The sequence below is a fragment of the Taudactylus pleione genome, unplaced genomic scaffold (assembly GCF_031769625.1).
Source record: "Taudactylus pleione unplaced genomic scaffold, aTauple2 ptg000201l, whole genome shotgun sequence".
Classification (NCBI taxonomy): domain Eukaryota; kingdom Metazoa; phylum Chordata; class Amphibia; order Anura; family Myobatrachidae; genus Taudactylus; species Taudactylus pleione.
This window is the reverse complement of record NW_028284603.1, coordinates 28,772,313-28,793,371: the sequence shown is the minus strand read 5'-3', so window position 1 is coordinate 28,793,371 and position 21,059 is coordinate 28,772,313. Positions and strand designations below refer to the sequence as shown.

The following is a 21,059-nucleotide window of genomic DNA, read 5'->3' as shown; positions in this document are numbered from 1 at the left end:
TCTCCACAAATGCATGCACAGAAGGGACACATTACTGGACAGCTAAGCGGTGTCGCTTCTTACTGCTACCGGCTGGTATTGTTGAGGAACTGAACTTCAAGTATATAATGGTGATAGAAAATCTATACTTATACAAGTAAAGAAACTTATGTAAATATAACTCACATTAAGTAACTTTACAAAAACATACTGCCTAGTCTCACATGGCCTGATTCAGAGATATTTGTGTACTGTGTATGAGTCGCACTGCACATGCTCAAGTTTGATTACCGACGGAGGTCGCATTGAGGACTTGGAGGCAGTGATTGTCGGTGACCATTTGTGGGAAGTAACAGGGGGGTGGCGAATCAAACGCAGTATTTTGCGACGGTTTTGGGTGCGTGCCTCAGCCTGTTACTGTGTCTATGTACAGAGTTGCAGGGTCTTCAGTGACTGACTGCCGTTGCTCAGAGGACCGATGATGCATCTTTGTACGCAAGCGGCAGATTAGAGACGCAGACGTTGGGCGCCTCTGTAAAAAACCTAGCAGCTGCGACATTAGCATAATTTTGCAGAACAGCTGCATACGGAATCACAGTCACGGCTGGATTTCTGTCTACCTCTGTATCAGACCCACAGTAACGCTTGAAACTTGTTGAACAGTATTGGAACATCAAATTGCATGATTATAAGCCTAAAACTACAATCATATTGCCCAGCAACCACATCGGTACAGCCAGTAGATACTGGCAGCCTCATGTCTATTTTACACTTATCTGAGGACATGCTCGAAGTTTCAGATGCCTCCAGCAGCACAGAAATAAAATGACATTAGTGGGTAAATGGACTGGAGCACAAACACTTAGCTCTTATGCCTAGTTTGTTCTTTTAGTTTTTGCTTACCTTACAAGAAAACGATGGAGGCCAACATCAAAACTCCTGAAAATAAAAAAATAAGAAAAATAAGCATTGTAAAGAAGAGAAGGCAGAACAAAACGACATATTTTAAATGAAATTTAAAAAGTCAACAAGATACAAAGATCACTAGACAACAGAGGAAACGTCACCTCAAAGCCCATCTAACTTATACCCCTTTCAGACATACGCCAAAACTCCATGTTTTTTCCTGTGCACGCGTTATAGGCCCAGGTCTTGGCTATGTCTGGAGAGAAACTACCTGGGTCCGCGAACCTGCAATTGACCAGGTTATTCCCGGGTCTTCCAACTAAGGTTATTGCACCAGCTTACGTCTGAAAGGCATATTCTGGGTCTTCATGACCCAGGTAATGCCTAAAAAGACTTTATTGGCGGGCACAGTAGCACTTGGAGATGACATTATCTCCAAACGCCCACTGTTAGACAGAAGACCTGGATGACTGGAAGACTTGGGTCCGGTGTGAATGGTGACGACCTGGGAATAGCCCGAGACCATCACCCAGGTGTGATAGTGGTTAAGTACTGAATCCCCGGCTTCAACTCGTGTTCAGTGTCAATTGTCCGAGGCAGGTTAAAGCCGGGGTTTTATGTCTGAAAGGGGTATAACACTGTAGGGCAAGCCCTGTTTTCATTTCAACTTTTATTTTTTATTTCTTGGTTTGGGGTATCAGATCTCAATTACTTAATATGTTTTAATTACATTGGATGATTAAACATTTATTTTTTCTCCACAATAGTGCAAATGGATGGCACAAAATACACCACATCGAAAGTAGAACAAGACCCAATCACCACCACCTCTGCCTAGCAGGGAACCTCACATACATTTCAAAAGGCAGGTGAAAACGTTTGTACCCTGCAATTGCAGTCATATTGACTCACAAAATCATCCATATCGTTAAAAAGAATACGTCACTAAACAGCACCAAGGTTTTAGTAAATGAGCCTTACAATTGGGGTACAGAGTCCTTATTAGGAAATTAGCTGATCAAATATCACAATGAACATGGAAATCATCATTTGTCGAGGTCAAACAAGTACGATGAATATGAGAAGTAATGTGATGAATAACGCGTGATGAGTGAGCAAGGGAAGCGGTATGAGCAGTAAAAGAATTGACGTGTGATGAGTGAATATAAAAAGTGACGCGCGACGAGCGAGGATGAGAAGTGACATTCTGAGAAGCGATGTGCGGGGAGCAATAATAAGTGTTGCGCATGAGAAGTCACATGTCATGATGCTTTCATTACCACTTGGCTTTTATTATTGACCATTTTTTTAATATAGTACCAACATAATACACTGCACTTTACAAAGAATTCAAAGCAGTCCCTGCTCCACTGAAGTTTTACAGCCTAAAATCTGTACTACGCAAACGCACATACACATAAGGGTCTATTACGTCCTGATAGTAGGTTTTTTGAATTGTGGGAAAAATAAAAGCATCTACAGGAAGCCCAAGCAAACATGGAGAGAACATACAAACTCTACCCTGGAAAAATGTATTTCCAATACATTTTACTCTAACCGATCAAAGATCAGTCTCTGCTGGAAGCAAACCTTCCGGGAGCTGTGACTATATAACAGATATAAACAGCCTGCCAATGATCTGCAGTATGGTATTACAGTGAGAGGCTGGTGGAGGGTGAAATAGGATGTGGGCATGACGTTCTCTCACTTGTCTGCCCTATGCCATCACATCTAGCCTCATTTGTTCTTATTTCTCATTATTCATCTCCTAAGAAAGTGATAAAACATCATTTCTATAAGCTTCACATTTTCATTAAGCAGTTCTTCTTTCAGATACAGCATTATACTACCAACATAACATATATTATAATATTGTCCTCTATATTGTGCTTTCTACATCACTCCTCATAGTAAGAGCAGTGAGAGTCATCTGTCAGTGGATATTATATTCCAGGAGAATCCAAGCCAATTGATTTTCCACACTGTGCACATCATTGAGAGATTGTCCTTTCATTTGCAAAAGCCTGCTAAATAAATATTTCAACCGGGGAAATTAGTAATCTTGTTATCAGTGCCATGCCGTCCTAACCCTGATACATATCTGGTTTTCAGTGACTACTGTATAAAAGTCTATTGAAAATTGCTTTCCAGCGATTCAATAACATCTCCAAATTCCCAGTCAGCGATGCATTATGTAAGAGTAGTAGAATTGTTTTATCGCAATTATAATGTCTCCAGACAACACCATAAGCTGACAATGTATAGGTTTGTTATGTTCTGGGATTCTCATTTTTAATTCTTCCTAGTTCCTAATGCAAACTGTAACCAGTATTTTTCAATGAAGGAAAACAGTCCATCTTACACTGACAATAGTATGGGGAGTTGCTAAGTCCTAACGACATGTACCTTGTGGTCACACACTGCATATATGCAGCGTCATTCCTATCCACTTGTAGTGGCGAAGAATGGAATTGTGCCCATTAGGGATCATCTCCTTGTGACATAATGGTAACTGATGTTAGCCACATCTCACTAACTGATATCTATCACTTGCTTTAATGACTTGGCAGTATACAGTGCTATACTGGGTCTCCTATTACCAGTGTATAACACATATCGGGCCTGATTCTGAGCCACATGCGATGATGATGTTCACATAGTTGAGCGATTATTTGCAACTGTGCATGTGCTAAAAGTTCTGAAAACCCCTATGGAGCATGCGTTACACAAGAGGTGAGCCTCCGGCTCTCTGCCTATGAGCGGTTCCCATCATTGACTTCAGTGGTGTGAATGCAGTGTAGTAATCTAGCGGTTTCCACCATTGAAGTCAATCGTGGGAACTGCTCATTGGCTGAGAGGCAGAGGCTCGTCTCTATCAGCCAATGAACGTTCAGCCAATAAATTTCTATTGGAAATGCAGAGGCTGTTGCGTCATTCGCGAAGTAACGTCCTTAGAGGATGGTACTATGTCAGCTGGGAAGAATGTGGATGCCTACATGGACCGAAGAAGACCTGATCTGGATTCTACTGGCCAAGGGGACATAACGGCGCTAGGGACAAGTTAAGTGAGTGGATGTGTAATAATAGATTAAAACCTTCGGTGTGTGTCTTCTGTCATTATTTTTAATATTTATTTTGCAGGTGAACTAAAGGTACCAGCAGGCCCTTAAGGCCCTGCATGCTGGTACTTGTAGTTCTCCAAGTACCAGCATGCAGGGGAGGCTTGCTGGGACCTCTAGTTTTCCTGTAAAGGACAATATTATTTATTCTATTTTTTACACAATCAACCCAGTGGCATAAGTTCATCCCAGACGCCCGGAGGCAAGTTATAATTTGGTGCCCCCCCGTCACAGCCGCTGACACTGTAATGTAGCAATTCTCATGCAGACAGGCTATAGATAGACTAAGACAGCAGCTGATGGTCTGACATGGAGTTCTCCACTAGTGTATGGTGGCTTATTAGGTGCTGTGAAGGGCCATGATGGTACACTCTGGGTACATATTTACAGCCCTAAGTGGGGTGAATATGTTTTGGACAATGGAGGTGCCCCCTTTAGAGCTGGGGCCCGGCGGCAGGCGCCTCCATTGTCTCCCATAGTTCTGCCCCTGAATCAACCTGGCACCCACCGCCCAGGGATAGCTTTGGGCTATCAGCTCAGGGCTGGGGTGCCCTAGAGAGGGGAAGCCCCTTTATTGTGGGGTCCCTACTGGATCGGTATGAATTCCCAATGCCTAACCTAACCCTCCCGGGGGGGGTGCCTAACCCTAAGTCACCCCCGGGGGCCCTAACCTACATTTCCCCCCTGCGGCTGTCCGCGGACGCTGCCCGGCTTACCTTCGTTCGGTATACCGGGCGTTGAGCTCCCGGTGTAGGGATAATGATAGGCATCAAAATCCGATGCCTATCATTAGACCCCGGTCGGCATATCGACTGTCGGCTTCCTGACTGCATCCCGTTCCTACAGCCACAGGGATCCCCAGCCTGTGCTGACTAGCGTGGGGTGCGAATGCTTTGGCCGGGTGACCCCGTAATTGAAGCAAATGAAAGCCTTTTCTGGATATTTTGATTGTACACAAATATAACAAAAAGATTAGTTACAATGATATCATTTAAAAGTCTAATGAAATGTACAATATCTAGCACAGATGGTTAACATTATAATATTGATACTAAATAAAACCAAGATACAATTTATTTTATTACTGAAGCATATAATTGGAGATGGAACAGTGCTGTTGTTATATTAAAACAGAACTGACTCTCTTAGGCTCAAAGTACAATTACTCCGTAACAAAGTGATTGAAAGAAGAAAGCGTATCAAAAAAAACAAAAAAACAATGAACATAAGTCAGTTAAAGAGGGAGATATGTATGTGGGGTAACGTCCACTCATCAACAATACACAAATCTTACCAAGGAGAAACTCTCCTTGGTAAGATTCCTAAATGGGAATTTACTGTATTTATCAGCAGGTAGTTAATTATACATATTGCATTATATACTAATAATTTCCCTGCATACGTATTTATGTGAGCGATAGAGGTAGATAATAATATAACCATGAACCACATTAAGAAGGGCTAGAGGAAGGCCTGCACAAATGGCTTTGGATTGCACAGTTACAGAAATGCAGGGGAAGGCACGCTATGCAGAGGAGTAATGTCGCATGAAATTCCATTATTAGAACCAAGCCTTTCATTAAATGAAACTTATAGCTGAAAGGAGTAAAATGCAATAAATGATCAGTAATAAATGATCTCCACTAGCTCTAACATGAGCAAAATATACAGTAAGGCGTATATTTACTAATGTGCAGGTTTTTAGAAGTGGAGATGTTGCCCATAGCAACCAATAAGATTCTACTTATCATTTATCTAGCACCTTCTAGAAGATAATAGCTAGAATCTGATTGGTTGCTATGGGCAACATCTCCACTTCTAAAAATCTGCACTTTAGTAAATATACCCTTAAGTGTTTTTTGACTATGCGCCCTCCGCAAGTAACACCCATAACAGTGCACCCTCTCCATTCATTTACCTCAGATGAATTTTGCTATGCAAAATATTTTTTTATTAAAAAAGTGTTCAGAAAACGTACAGCCTTGGTGCAAACCTAATTCTCTGCAAATGCCGCCTTCTTGCCATGCAAACCAAAGTGCTTCTACTAGATCTCTGCACTGAATGTCCAAATAGAGGACTATAAGTTGTGCCTCAGCTGTTCTCTAAATTGTAGAATATCAGCTTGTCAGCACCATGTCATAATATTGAATATAAACAACCCTCACGCATACTGTACTCCTCATTTTAATTGGGAAGAGATTTACAGAATATTTCAAATATGTTTTATCTCTGAAACAATTTAAATTTATGTTTGTTCTAGTTTAAAAAATAATTAGAAAAATTATTAACAGTAATTTTGTGTATTGTTGGTCCCAAGAAACAGACCAGTTGTATATCTGATAATTTTATTATATTCAATTCTTGGATTGTACTTTGTATAATTACTTTTACTGTTTAATAAAAAGTAAAAAAAATATATATATATATGTTTTATCTCTGTATAAAGTCTTTGGGGGAGATTTATCAAATCTTGGAGAGAGAGATAATGTACCAACCATTCAGCTCCTGTAATTTTTTTTAGCACAGCCTGTAAAATGAGTTAGAAGCAGATTGGTTGGTACTTTAGCTCTCTACAAGGCTTCATACATCTCCCCCTTTAAGAGAATATCTTAATTAAGCCTTGTAGTTATAGTTGGCCAGAAGCAAAATTAAACCTACAACAGCTTGCGAAGCTAACTTTACCTGTTTTCACACTGCATATGGTCGCCAGCCATGTGCACGCAAGTATTGGCGAAGCAGAATCTTACACTTCAATCACATCTACACTTATATGAACAACAGGTATTGGAGGCTGCGCTAATCAAGGAGGGTCATTAAGGGCTTAAGGAGTCATAAACATCAACAAACCACAGCGTATGCCCTGTAAATCACCTCTGAAATTACACTCTGACACTGGAATATTGAATAAAAAAAGATGTTTATTTGTATTAAATTGCAAAATGGACTGCAAGTGTCAACGGTAAGTAAGACAATAAAAATCATTAAAAATCATTAAGAGGGAATCTAATACCGGTATACAGTCAGGACAGAACAAACTACAAGACAACATGCAAAAAAGGTGTGTAACAGAATAGGTGCCCAGTGTAGGAGTGGCACCTAGTACAATTTATATTAAAAGCCTCTCGTCTGCACAGGGTATAGGCTATGGAAAGGAGACATGCTTGTAGCGTTGTACTCCCCCCTTCCAGACAGAGAAAAGGCAGTGCAAGCTAACCGATAGCTGGTCTGAGCCTGTGGATGGATGTTATTCCTAATGGGAGCAGTTCTATGAGGCACAGTCTTAGAAATGAAAATTGTGGCCACCCTGAGTTTCAGCTGGCTGGAACCGGGAATGAGCGGTAGGGTTGTGCTGTACTTTAAGGCAGCTCCTCTCCTGTGTGGTTCTTGTGTCCTCCTTAGGATTATAGTGGTGCACTTAGGGTCTGCTGGCAATTTGAGGTAAATTCCCCGAAAACACCTGTTTTCGGAGGTTTACCTCAAATACTAAGGGCCAAATGTAATAGGTAGTCTGTTTTAGTAACAGTACAAACTCGCACTTTTAGAAAGTGCAAGTTTGTACTGAAACCCGCAAATTCAATAGCCTGCGAACTTTTCAGCTCGAGGCTACTGCATTTGCAAGTGCAGGCGAGTTTAGGACTATGTAAACTGATACCTTTTAATGCGAGTAGCATTAAAAGGTGCGAGTTTTAGAGAAGCCATCACAGATCAGTGAGATCCGTGATGGCTTCTGTGTGTGTGTTAAAAAAAAAAAACGTGCACCCCCTCCCCAAAAACATAACCAGTCCCGGGCTTTATAAAGCTCTTCTGGTTCTAAAAATACAGGGGCCAAAATGCATAGGGGGCCCCTGTATATTAAGAGCACAGGGCTTTGTTGAGCTGGTCCTGGTTCTGGAAAATCAGGGGACAAAACGAGTAGGGGTCCCCTGAAAATTCCAGAACCAGCACCGAACTCTGTCTAGCGGGGGGATAATGGCACAGCCAGGGAAAACCTTTCACCGGTTTCCCCGGCCAAAGCATTACCCCTGACCGCTAGTCAGTCCAGGCCGGGGATCCCTGGGGAGTTGGGTACCCCCCCAATAAAGGGGTACCCCTCTCCAGGGCACCCCAGGCCTAGACTGATAGCCCGGGGCTATCCCCGGCACCCTAGGGCGGTGGGTGCCGGGTTGATAGTGTAAAGTGTAAAATTAAGTTTTCAATATTGTCTTTATTTGTAGAACCACAAGTACCAGCAAGCCTCCCCTGCATGCTGGTGTTTGGAGAACCACAAATACCAGCATGCGGGGCATTACGGGCCCGCTGGCACTTGTAGTTCCACAACTAAAGAAATACGTAAATAAACAAACATACAGGGGTAATGCTTTGGCCGGGGAAACCGGTGAAAGGTTTTCCCTGGCTGTGGCATTATCCTCCCACTAGAAAGAGTTCGGTGCTGGTTCTGGAATTTTCAGGGGACCCCTACTCGTTTTGTCCCCTGATTTTCCAGAACCAGCTCAACAAAGCCCTGTGCTGGTTCTTAATATACAGGGGCCCCCTACGCATTTTGGCCCCTGTATTTTTAGAACCAGAACAGGCTTTATAAAGCTCGGGGCTGGTTATGCTTTTGGGGAAGGGGTGCACGTTTTTTTTTAAATTTAAAAACATTTAACATAAGTACACACAGAAACATGTACATATCTCATGGATATGTGCATATTTCTGTGTTAATCTGACCTGCTCAGGATGTACTCGCTAGCCTGAAGCAGGTCTATTATTTGGGGACTTTTGGTAAACTTTTTTTTGCGAGTCTGAAACAGACACTCTATTACATTGGGCGAGTTGATTGTTTTCAATGTGAAAACATCTGGATGCGAGTTTGAGAATGGAGAGTTTTAGTAACTCTGAAAAATGCGAGTTTTAGTGAACAGACACCCTATTACATTGGAGAGTTGTGAAAAATTGCGAGTTTAGCACCAAACTCGCAATTTACCAAAACAGACTACCGTACCTATTACATTTGGCCCTAAGTATCACCCAGATGTATGAAGGTGGGACCGCAGCAGGTATCTCCGATACCTGCTGCAATCCCTCCATTGCCGCTGGCAGCCGTCTCCCCCATAGGTTTGTATGGGGGATGCAATGCTACCAAATGTATGACATTGGCCCCAGCAGCTAACGCCATCTGAAGATAGCATTAGACGCTGTAGTCTATGGGGACTTACCGCATGTCAGCCGGCAGAGGGATCTCCCAGATCCCTCTGCCGGCAATGGGCGCCGCTCATGTGCAGTCCGCGGGACTGCGCCTGAGCAGCAGCCTCCGGCCACATCACAGGAAGCCCATCACCCTGCATGTGCCGGATCATACATTCAGCCGCTATGATCGCATTTTGCAATGCGATCATGGGCGGTACTGCATGGCCTGATCGCATTGCAAAATGCGATCATTAATAAATGGGCCCTCGTAGTGTAGTAACGGATCTTCCAGGCTTGATGTACAGCACGTTTCGACCTGGGGGCTTCATCAGGATTGTAAGAGTCAAAGCACCATCAGTGTAAGTAACTTTTCATATTATATAATTTTGCCCCACAAACTAAATATATATTTATTCTAGTGTCAGATGTTAAATTTGGTCTTGTCATAAAGGGGCCGATTCTGAGATTATTATTAACAGTTGCTTATATAGCGCAGCATATTCCGTTGCGCTTTACAATTGGAAACATTTATAGAACAAAACAGGGTAATAACAGACAGACATAGAGGTAAGAGGGCCCTGCTTGCAAGCTTACAATCTATAGGGATTCTGAGATGTGGGCAAAGCAACAAAAACAAGTAGCTATGTGTCTGGAACAATCCATGTTGCAATGCAAGGGGTGTAAATTCGTTTTATTATTTTTGAATGCATGGTAAATACTGGCTGCTGTTGTATGTAGTCCACAAATTCTGGACAGTTTTATAAGTACCCTGCAAATTACATTTGAGTTTGGACACACCACTCTCAAATCTAAATCTCTCTGCACATTTTATATCTGCTCCACCCGCAGAACAACATGGTTTTGCCCAGGTGCAAAGATACTTGCTTTTTTGGCTTTGCCACCAACTCAGAATCAGCCCCATAGACATACTGTACTTACCTGCTTTTGGTTTCTCCTCTCCTGGAGCAGCCTGGAGAGCAGATGCAACTGACCACTTCGGGGACGGGACCTGACTCCTGCCGTCGTGGCAAAATATCCTGCAAATCGCGGTTCTGTGATAAGGGGCTAACTTATACATATCACGTCATATAGGCCCACACCCTCCCTATGGACACGTGATTCCTGGTATTATCTCCCCTTCTTATCCACTTCACTAGGATATGGGAGCTCCACCCACTCTTCTGGGGGTGCGTGGGGACTACCTGAAGAATCGCGAGCCTTCTGTACCTTCTGGGAGAGCAGATATATATGCCCATAAGCATTGAATTGGCTAAAAAAAAAATCAGACTGACAGGCTTGCAGCTAACAATGGCGAGCCCTTCAATTTATACTTTCCATATTTACTTCACAAAGTAGTTTGCAGATTACAAGGGATTCACAATTGCATTTGACATTTTTTTGTCTAACGAGTTTATAACTTATTATTTTGTGTTATGATAGGTTACTTTGATACCAAAATCAACCAATGCTATAATCAATCACAGTAATAATTTCCAAGTTCCATATCTCATTAAATTAATAATGATCAATTAAACAGGTTTGACTTCTCTGACTTTATGGTTATATGATGTAACATGACCTGCTGTACTATAAAACAACAAATACTATACAATATTGCCCTTTTCCTCTTGTACTGTGCTTATGAAGAGCCGCATTTTATTTAGTTTTTTTTAAATATGCTAAGACGGCTTTCATCGAGGTACTGCTCATTAATATTTCACATGTAAACTGAAGAGTTTAATGTGATGGATGTGACTTCAGCAAAAGAACAAGAATGAACATTTGTAGCCGAGCATCTGGGCTGAGCGGCATGTGAGACACTCGTTTCCAAAATGAACAGATGGTGGGGGAGAATGAGCATCGCGGTACCGCACATGGAACCAAAATATAATTCAATTATGCTCACATACTGCAGCTAGATGCATAGGCAACAGATAGAGGCCGACGCAGACTTCAATACAAGCTGTCCATAATTGTTCCCACATTGCCTGCACAGAATAGGATTATTCACTTCTATGATGAGTTTTACACATCTCTGCGTCAGAACTGACCATATCCATACAGTGTGCTTCATAGCCATTATCAATACCAACTTGCACCAGCACTATGAAAACAGGCGTATTACGGGTATGTACAACTCTGCTTGGCCTGCAGTTTCATCAACATGCCGTCTCTGTACATAGCCTACATGACAATGCCCAGTTATAGACCAGTTATGATCCTTCAGTAACAAGTGGGGATGCCACTGACTTTGGTACACCTACATCACCTGTAGCTACATACACTTAGTTCCAGGGAATACACAGTGCAAAACACTCTTATGATACATTCTGCAAATAGACTTGCATTTACACTCGACATCAGCTCCATAGTAGTTATAATTGCAAAATTACTAAAAACATCACCTTATAGGGAGTCAATTTCCTATTGAACCCATGGAATGAGCAGAGAGTCCCACCATTTAGCTTGCTCATTCACATGGAATATACATAAGCATACTGTATACATTTTATATAGTATCAGGAAATAAATCCAGAAACTAGAAATGTCAAGCAGAGCTGTAACTAGACTTTTTGTTTTCCTGGGCCAGAAAGAGCATTGGTGCTCCCCCCCTCCCCTTATTTTTCAAATAGGGACATCATTCCCTCGGCCTCTTCCAAGTATTTGTAATCGCGATTCTCCTAGTGAGAAATTGGAAGGTTGCTATAGTCCGTTCGGTGGTTTCCTGGTTGTGTTGGAGAAGAAGGATAGAAGCTGAAGGTTATCTCCCGTGTGGAACCCTATGACTGTGATCTAAAGATTGTTGTGATATGCTTAATGTACAAGTGTATATACGGTATGCATATATAGTACACAATATGAGGTCTTGCTGTTTAAGAAACTACTACACTATCAGACGCTGGTCCTTGTCCCTCTCTTCTCATCCAGGGACATAAGACATGCCCCCGAAAAAGGGGCTGGCCTCATGATAAAGGGGCATGACAAATCTGATTTGGCCCATACGATGTTGAAAGGGTACCAAACCCCTTGAACCACTGTTATCCAGGTGTCACTGTCAAATACAGTGTGAATCCAATGGCTGCAGTTATTATACACAGTAATTCTGAAGTATAATGCTGGTTACGCACTAGACGATGTGTGTACCCAGCATTGTGACCTGCAACCCCGCCACTGACGGGCCGACATATCAGGAAGCCCGCAAACACTAGATGACCCAATATGTCGGCCCTTGCCACATCCTGCTGCATGTGGTCGTCAGCTGCATAGTCGGGTTGGAACTACATGCAGGCCAACCTGAAAATGTGACTGACGGCCCCACAGGAGCGCGTATAGGAAAATATAGGGCATGCACACGATCGCCTTTTGAATGATCGTCTAGTGTGTAGGCACCTTAACTTACCAGCTCTAGATGTAGGCAGAGCCGTAGCTAGACATTTTGGTGCCCTGTGCGAGAGAGAGCATTGGCGCCCCCCCTCCCCCTCACCCCTACCCCAACTGACTACCTAGAAAAAAAATTACTAGCAAACACACCATCCACTCTTTTTCTTCTTGGATGCCTTCTCATGAGGATTAGCCTCTGCTACCCTCTCCCACCCCCTCCCCTGCACCTCACTGCCTACTTCCCTCTAACACCCCCTGCAGCTGACATTACCTTCTTCCCTCTCACCCAATACACCTCACAGTGCTCACACTACCTTGCCCCAGTACCTCTCAGTCCATGTTGTCTGCTGCTTCTCCTCTTTCCTGTCCCCCTGGCTGGCAGTGGGCTCTGCATGGGCAGCTGAGCACAAGCAGTGGCCCATCTTCTATCGGCGCAGGCTGTAACCACCTGCTTCTTCTCCTCCCCGTTCTGCTGGCAGTGGGATCTCTGCAGCAGGGATTTGATCGGCTCTGTGACGGAGGATTGGGTCCCATCGCTGGGGCATGAAGATAGATGCGTCCGCGTCGGCAGTTTAAACTTTGCACCAGACGTGAACCAATCGCGGTGCGGACTGGCAGCCAATCAGAAGCAGCCGCGTGGCTGCTTCTGATTGGCTGCCGACCCGCAAGCCGTGATTGGCTAGCGGCCGATACCAAATTTAAAAGGCCACCACTTGTTTTTGAGTGTCCGCCGGTCCGCAATTGTCTTGCGCCCGGCGACAAGTATAAACTGTGGCTCCCTTCCCATTAGATGTGAGGAGGCGGAGTAATGTGCAGGGGGAAGGCTGCTGTCATTTCTATTTGTGGTGGGCGGCTGGTCCGCCCTCAGGGGGGTTGCGCTATGTGCGGTTGCACCGGCCGCACCACCCTAGCTACGGCCCTGGATGTAGGAAAGCGCTGGTTTAGCTGCACCTGCAGGAGGATTTGTCCATCAGAACAGCTTTGCACAAGCCTGGAGCCGGCAGTGTAGATCACAGACTGAAGATATATAAAGATTGCTGCTTGTAATGTATATGTATATGCAGCAAATATCAGTGGCGGAGTGGTCCGTGTATGTATCCTGCTCTGACAGCTGAACTCACCGGCAAAGGTACTTGAGGTGTGCTGGAAACGGTATACAATCGGGAAGCCGGCTGCCTTAATACCGGCAGCCGGCTTCCCGACTATCATATCCCGGCGAGGGATGAAATGCCGGACATCTAGATGTAGACGCCTGGCATTTCCCCGACTTGGCAGACCGGTGCCCGGCATCCTGATCGAAGGGATGCCGGGCGCCGCGAGCGGACAGCCGCGGAGGGGGAGGGTTAGGTTTAGGCCACCCAGGGGGGACTTAGGGTAAGGCACCCCCACGGGAGGGTTAGGCTAGGGGGAGGCAGGGTTAGGGTTATGCACCCCCGGGGGGGACTTACGGTTAGGCACCCCCCTGGGGGACTTAGGTTTAGGCAGCGGCAAAGGGGGGGTTAGGGTTAGGCACTTAGAGGGGGGATCAGGGTTAGGCACTTGGGGGGGAGGTTAGGGTTAGACACCCCTAAGGAGGGTTAGGTTAGAGAATACTTACCTATCCACGATCGGGATTTCCAGCGCTGTCAGGCTTCCACTGCTGGGAACTCTGCTGATGTCGGCCAGGCGCTTCCGGTGGTATTTCATACCGATTCCCTGGAAACACCTGGGTCGGGAATTGGTGGCTGTGTTCAGTGCTGCCATCAGAAATTGTGGGACTCAGTATACATGTAACAGACAGAGGCCCCTTATCCTCCCTTACCTGGGCCCTGGCGTCGAGAGAAAGCACATGTTTCTGTATGTTGCCTCTTCCCACATGAAACACACACAAAGACACACACATATACAGTCGGGTGCATAAATATTGGGACATTGACAGAATTTTCATATTTTGGCCTCTTGATGAAGACAAAACTGAAGGGAAAATGCTCCAAGAACACGCAGGAACTGAAGACATTTGCAGTAGAGGCCTGGCAGAGCATCACCAGGGATGAAACCCAGCGTCTGGTGATGTCTATGCGTTCCAGACTTCAGGCTGTAATTGCCTGCAAAGGATTTGCAACAAAGTATTAAAAAGTGAAAGTTAGATTTAGGATTGTTTAGTTTGTCCCATTATTTTTGGCCCCTTAAAAAGTGGGAGGCACATACAGAAACCGTTGTAATTCCTACACGGTTCACCTGATTTGGATGTAATTACCCTCAAATAAAATCTGAAAGCCTGCAGTTAAAGCACATCTTGTTTGTTTCATTTCAAAGCCATTGTGGTGGTGAATAGAGGCCAAAATCTGAAAATTCTGTCAATGTCCCAATATTTATGCACCTGACTGTAAGTGTGTGTGTGTAACCTACATATGTGTAATATTTATAGAACACCTATACTTTAAGAACACTCCAAGAAAATGGATTTGGACACCACATTCATGCATTTATACCACATTCAAGCACTTCACTTGGGAAACAGAAAGTTGATAGGCACCGCCGAATAGCGCCCCCTGCCCTGCAGTGTCCTGTGCCATAATACATCGTCGCACCACCCTAATTACAGCCCCATGGTCAAGAAAAAAGCTGTGTGGGTAATATGATCAGGACTTGGCTAGACAGTAGCACTGAAAAAAACCTAAGTATACCTGTACTTCAGGTACAGAGATGTACACTGAGCAGTCTTGACTTCAACGCCTGATGACTACAGCAAGTGCGACCTTGAGATGTAGCCGTATATATCCAGGAAGAAAATAATTAAAAAGAGCCGCATGTGTAAAGCTGGGTACACACCATATGACATATCATGCAATCTTGGTACTTTCAACCAGTCTGCACAACCATCGTATAGTACCGATCCATTAATTTCACCCCTCATTCATTGCATTGTCCCACTGAATGTTCTGCACGTCCAATGGGATGATTTCACAGATGACGTTAGGTTATTACATGAATAAAGAATACTATATAATGCGTCGGCGGACAAAGGGTCGTGTTGTGTGTATGACATTGTGATATATTATTACATCGCGTCACTAGGTCCCATCGTTGTTCAGGTGTGTACCCGGCTTTAAAAAAGTTATAGTTAGTAACGTCACCCCAAGTAGCATGTTGCAGTTTGGTTGGAAATACTATTATATTTTTGCTAGACCGCTAGGAATTGTCAGTACAATGACATGATGCTGTTGGCACACACTACAAAAGTGCACAGAACATGATACACCTGTGACCACACCACTGATTCTGGTCTGAGATGAGTTTTGCCTTTGAGCTCCATGCATTTTTCTTTGCTGAGTCCTCTGTTTACCAGATGTTTGCACAGTCGTTTGTTCTAATACAATTCATAATAATTAATCATTCTTTCAAACACCTGTTGACAGGAAATTCTGATTGTCATTTGGAAATGTATAAAATTACCAATGTTTTTCAAGGTGTTTTAATCCAGATAAAACATTTTCACAGCTGCTCATTTGTCACAGAGGGTTTTTGGCGCTTCCCCTACTCCAGGCTGATAGAGTCTGCTCTCCAGTGTTATGGAAGCTGACAAAACAACCTGACACCAGCAGCTGCCTACCCAGAATTCTAAACACATTGCTGCTGTGTCTGCTGAATATAGGAATCTTTAGCAAAAACATTTTATTACTTATTGTTCTAATATATAAAACAATGAACCAGAGTAGCCAGTCACTGCAGCTTTGTTATTAAAGTCAAATTTTGCCTCCACATCTTTAGGGCAGTGTTGTAATGGGATCTGACACAGGTCAAAAAGCTGAGAATTCAGTAGTATATCTGCTGTAACTAGGGACGTTCTAATATCGCTTTAAACAGGGACACATATGAATTACACAAGTTTAGAGAATGACACAAGTATTAGTTTTCACAAAGTTTGCCGCTTCAGTGTTCTTAGACCTTTTTGTCAGATGTTACTATGGTATACTGAAGTAAAATTACAAGCATTTCATAAGTGTCAAAGGTCTTTATTGACAATTACATAAAGTTTATGCAGAGAGTCAATATTTGCTGTGTTGACCCTTCTTTTTCAAAGACCTTTGCAATACGCCCTGGCAAGCTGTCAATCAAATTCTGGGCCACATACTGACCCGATGGACGCCCATTCTTGCCTAATCAATGTTTGGAGTTTGTCAGAATTTGTGGGTTTTTGTTTGCCCACTCGCCTCTTGAGGATTGACCACAAGTTCTCAATGGGATTAAGGTCTGGCCATGGACTCAAAATGTGAATGTTTTGTTTACCGAGTCACTTAGTTATCACTTTTGCCTTATGGCAAGGTGCTCCATCCTGCTAGAAAAGGCATTATTCGTCACCAAACTGTTCTTGTATGGTTGGGGCATTGATTAGGAAAGAATGGGTGGCCATCAGTCAGTATGTGGCCCAGAAGTTGATTTACCGCACGCCAGGGCAAATTGCAGAGGTCTTGAAAAAGAAGGGTCAACACTGCAAATATTGACTCTTTGCATAAACTTAATGTAATTGTCAATAAAAGCCTTTGACACTTGAAATGCTTGTAATTTTACTTCCGTATACCATAGAAAAATCTGACAAAAAGGTCTAAGAACACTGAAGCAACAAAGCAGAGTATTGTCATTCTCAAAACTTTTGGCCATGGGTGTACAGTATGAATCATCCAGTCCATGCAATGTCAGAGACAGGGGCGTAGCTAGAACTTTCTGGGCCCCATAGCAAAATTTTGAAACGTTCACTGAAATTGTAAAAAGATTATTTGCGGTCCGTATCGCAATGGATATTTTAATTTTAAATGAAAGTATACCCAATACAGTATGTTCTACAGTAAGTGTAACACGCAGGGACAGCGGTAGCAATAAACGCTGTCCCTGCAAGTTCCTCCCCTGGCATTTTGGAGGAGTCTTGCACATTTGTGAATAGACTACTCTGCGCAATACGACAATGTGCATACACACAGTTTTAGTGTACGTAGCCGGCTAGAGGCTGTAGGAGAGGGATCGAATGATCCCTCTCTTGCAAATATGTATTTTTGGGCATAGAGTGGTTTACGCTATCTGAGGATGGTTCGATACATAGGGATCAAACCATGGTACCCACTGAAAATAATGGGGACTGCAGTCTGCAGAGCTAATTGACCTTCCACAGGAGATTTCTTGCATTAGGCTATTAGCACATAGCAACAATTCATTAAGTTATGAAGAAACTGCTCTTTCTACATAATTTTATTAAACAAAATGCTTGATAAATAGGCCCCATAGTTTGCCGCTGCAGTGCTCTCGTCTCTGTGACTCTGAGAAGAGCATAGCTCACCTGTTGAACAATTTCTTTTCAGTGCAATCCTCCAGACTCTGCCAGCTTCACCTTCTGGCTATTTCTTTGTGCCATCCGGAGTTGTGACACTCTGATTCTGAGTCAAGTCCTCCCTCACTGATGCTGGGAGAAAACATTCCAGCAGGCCAGAGTGCGGGGGCCAGTCTGCACTTCAGTGTGTTTGGGTGGAGGACGGACAATTCAGGGCCCTCTCTGAAGCAGGATTAGGTAGATGTAGGAGAGCAGGCAAGCGGAGGTCTCTCCACAGCAGGATTGGCTGGAGGGAGGAGGGTAGGCAGTAGGGCCTTTACTCTGCAACATGAATGGGTGCAGGGCAAAAGGTAGGCCCCAGAGGCAGCACAGGCCCTGTAGCAACCACACCCCCTGCACCCACGGTAGCTACGCCCTTGGTCAGAGAAACACTTCCCTCCTAATATTACAACAAGATGCAAAGAAGTGAAAGAGAACATTGTGGACTTGGGGCCTGATTCAGCAGAAGACCGTACTGCAAAGCCGCACACAAGTGGCTTTGCAATACCATCCTGCAAAAATGTAAATACAGCAAGAGGTATCTGACACCACCTGGCTGCATCTGCGATCCCAGGTCCTGCGTAAGTGCAGATTCCTGATAATTGGGAATCTGCGATCAGCGGTGCACGCTGAAACAGGTCCTTGCTTATAATTTGATGTATACTGCAGCACTGAAGCCAGCAATGAATCGCAGGTGCCCTTTCCAGCAGGGCTCCATCCCTTCCGGGTCACAGTGCAACTACCAGGGCCTGGGACTGATCTGGCGGGCTGGCGCACCACACCAGAGTATCCTTAGAGCCTTGCCTGGGAATTGCTGAACTCTTCTAAGCGGCTCATATACGACCTATGACACTATAGATGGCGACACATTGGCATGATGTCATAGATTACAAAGTTGCACGCCGTTCTGTCTGCGCACAATGATACAGCACTGCAGTGACTTAGTGAGGCAGACACTGAGGCAGGCTGCTGTGTACCAGTGTGGTGTTGCAGCTGGGGGATGTGGGAGGGACCAAGTTCCATCCCACTGGTGCTGGACTCTCTGGAGGCACTCACTGGTCTGGAGACTGGAGTGGAGCTCTTCCTGCAACTAGCTGTCTGTGACAGCCCAGCAGGTAATGTCACTCAGTCTTCTGTGGGGTACTGGGGGGCAATGAAAATTAATCAATCATTTTATTTTTTATGGCTGTGGGGGGCAATGAATCAATGTGTTTTATTCTTTCTCCTGTGGGGGTAATCATTGAATCAATGTGTGTGTTTTTCCCTGTTGGGGACAATGGGGGTGATTCAGCAAGGATCGTGACTGCAAAGCTGCACACAGGCTATAGATATATGCACACAGGCAGCTTTGCAATTCCGTCCTTTATATTATGCAAATGCAGCAGGAGGTGTATGACACCCCCTGCTGCATTTGCGATCCCAGCACTGCGACGGAGGTCACAGGCTGGGATCACAATCATGAGCATTGGTGGTCGATGGTCGCGATGGTGGACGGCGCTGGGCCGCCAGCCAGCTAAGTAAGCCTCAGCTTAATCAGGCTGGCCGACTTGCGAGGCCAGGACACTGTAACGACACAGTCCCTGGCCTTGCCACTCCCGGAGACCTGGGCGATTCCGGAAATGCTGTCAGTCCCCGCACCTTAAATGCCTCTGCCTGTTAATCAGACAGAGACACAGAAAAGGCTGCGTGCGACTACGTAGTACCCATTCTGCACACTCGCAGATTCCGTATAATCAGGAATCTGCGATCAGCAGTGCAAGCAATCAGCCCCAATGTACTATATGTTTTTGTTTTTTTCCTGTCGGGAACAATGAGTCTGATTCAGAGTTGTATACAAACCCGATGGCATGCAGAACCATCTGTACTTCACATGTGCTGATTTGTCTCAGCGATGATGCCCCTTAAGCCATGATTGACATGCTGCGGCTGTTTGGAGGTGAGGAAGGGGCGGCGCTGGCTAGCGTGACAGCAAACAGGGGCATGTCGGCCCCATTTTCTGGGCATGCTGAGGCAAGTGGCTGCGTCTTCCGACACAGCTTCACTAGCCCCGGCAGCATGAAGATACTGCCCATCCTGAGCAACTGATGTTCACGCACAGTGATCCGATGCTGCGTCTTTGGACGCAGCCCTTATATCTGCGATGTTGGCATTAGGAGTCTTTTTAAACTAAACATCTAATGCAGCATTAGCATATTATTACACATCGCTGCATACAAAGACACAGCGACTGTGTGATCTACGCACAACTCTGAATCAGGCCCAATGTGTGTGGTTTATTTTCCTGTTAGAGACAATGTATGTGTTTTACTTACAGTCACTGACATTGGGCCTGATTCAAAGATGCACTCTAACTGCACGCAAATGCCAATGGTCAACATAGTTGAGCGATTATTTGCTACTGCGCAATATTCTGAAAACCTACGGAGAATGCATTACCCTGAGTATACACACAAATGCGCTGTTACGTACGGAAATGATGATACAGAAATGACGAGGGAAAACCATGGCCTTTCCTGGGTGGTACTAGGAGGTGGCCAGAAGTGAACGCAGAAAAAATTGTCAGATGTTATGGGAGTGTCACAGATGTGCCAGTAATAGCGGCTGCGTTCTCTGATGCAATGCCGCTGTCACAGAGGCCATGGTCAGACGAAGAGACTGCACCTGCCATAGGACTGGTTCAAATTTCGATGGTGCATGTGATGGTGCGCTGATAGTTGAGTGTCTAGAATTACCTGCAGTATTACAGCGTGAAGAGATGCTGAAAGTGTCTGTATTATAGTGCTTGAACATTTAGGTACACGCAAGGGGGGTGCGGGCCACATCCGGGTTTCACCCGCCGAGAGGTGACACCAAGGTGCAGACTCCCCCTCAGGGACAGGAGCCATGTGCTGCACTGTGTAATAAGTGCAGCACCCGGCTCCTGACAACTGTGAGGGAGCCGGCCGGCACTGCACCCAGAGCAGTCCGAACCTACGGCTCCCCCCCCTGCCTCCCAGTAATAACGGGACCACGGGGGTTCGGCTGTGAAGCCACGCCCCCTTTCCACATGGCTACACCCCTTTTCGGAGGCATACTCATTTACTAGCGTGCACCCAGTGGCGTCCCTCCCCTCGGTGTTACCTGGTGCGGGGAGGGACGCCAATGGGTGCACGCTAGTACATGAG

The 21,059-nt window shown here is 44.8% G+C and overlaps 1 protein-coding gene across 3 annotated transcripts in view; it reads right to left on the bottom strand.

Annotated features, from left to right (window-relative positions):
• HHAT (hedgehog acyltransferase) overlaps nt 1-21,059 on the bottom strand; it is a 477,149-nt gene that overhangs the window by 193,899 nt on the left and 262,191 nt on the right. For all 3 annotated transcript variants that reach the window (XM_088477541.1, XM_088477539.1, XM_088477540.1), the window contains exon 9: nt 883-918. In XM_088477541.1, coding sequence (XP_088333667.1) covers nt 883-918 — 36 coding nt within the window. The remainder of the gene's footprint in view (nt 1-882; nt 919-21,059) is intronic.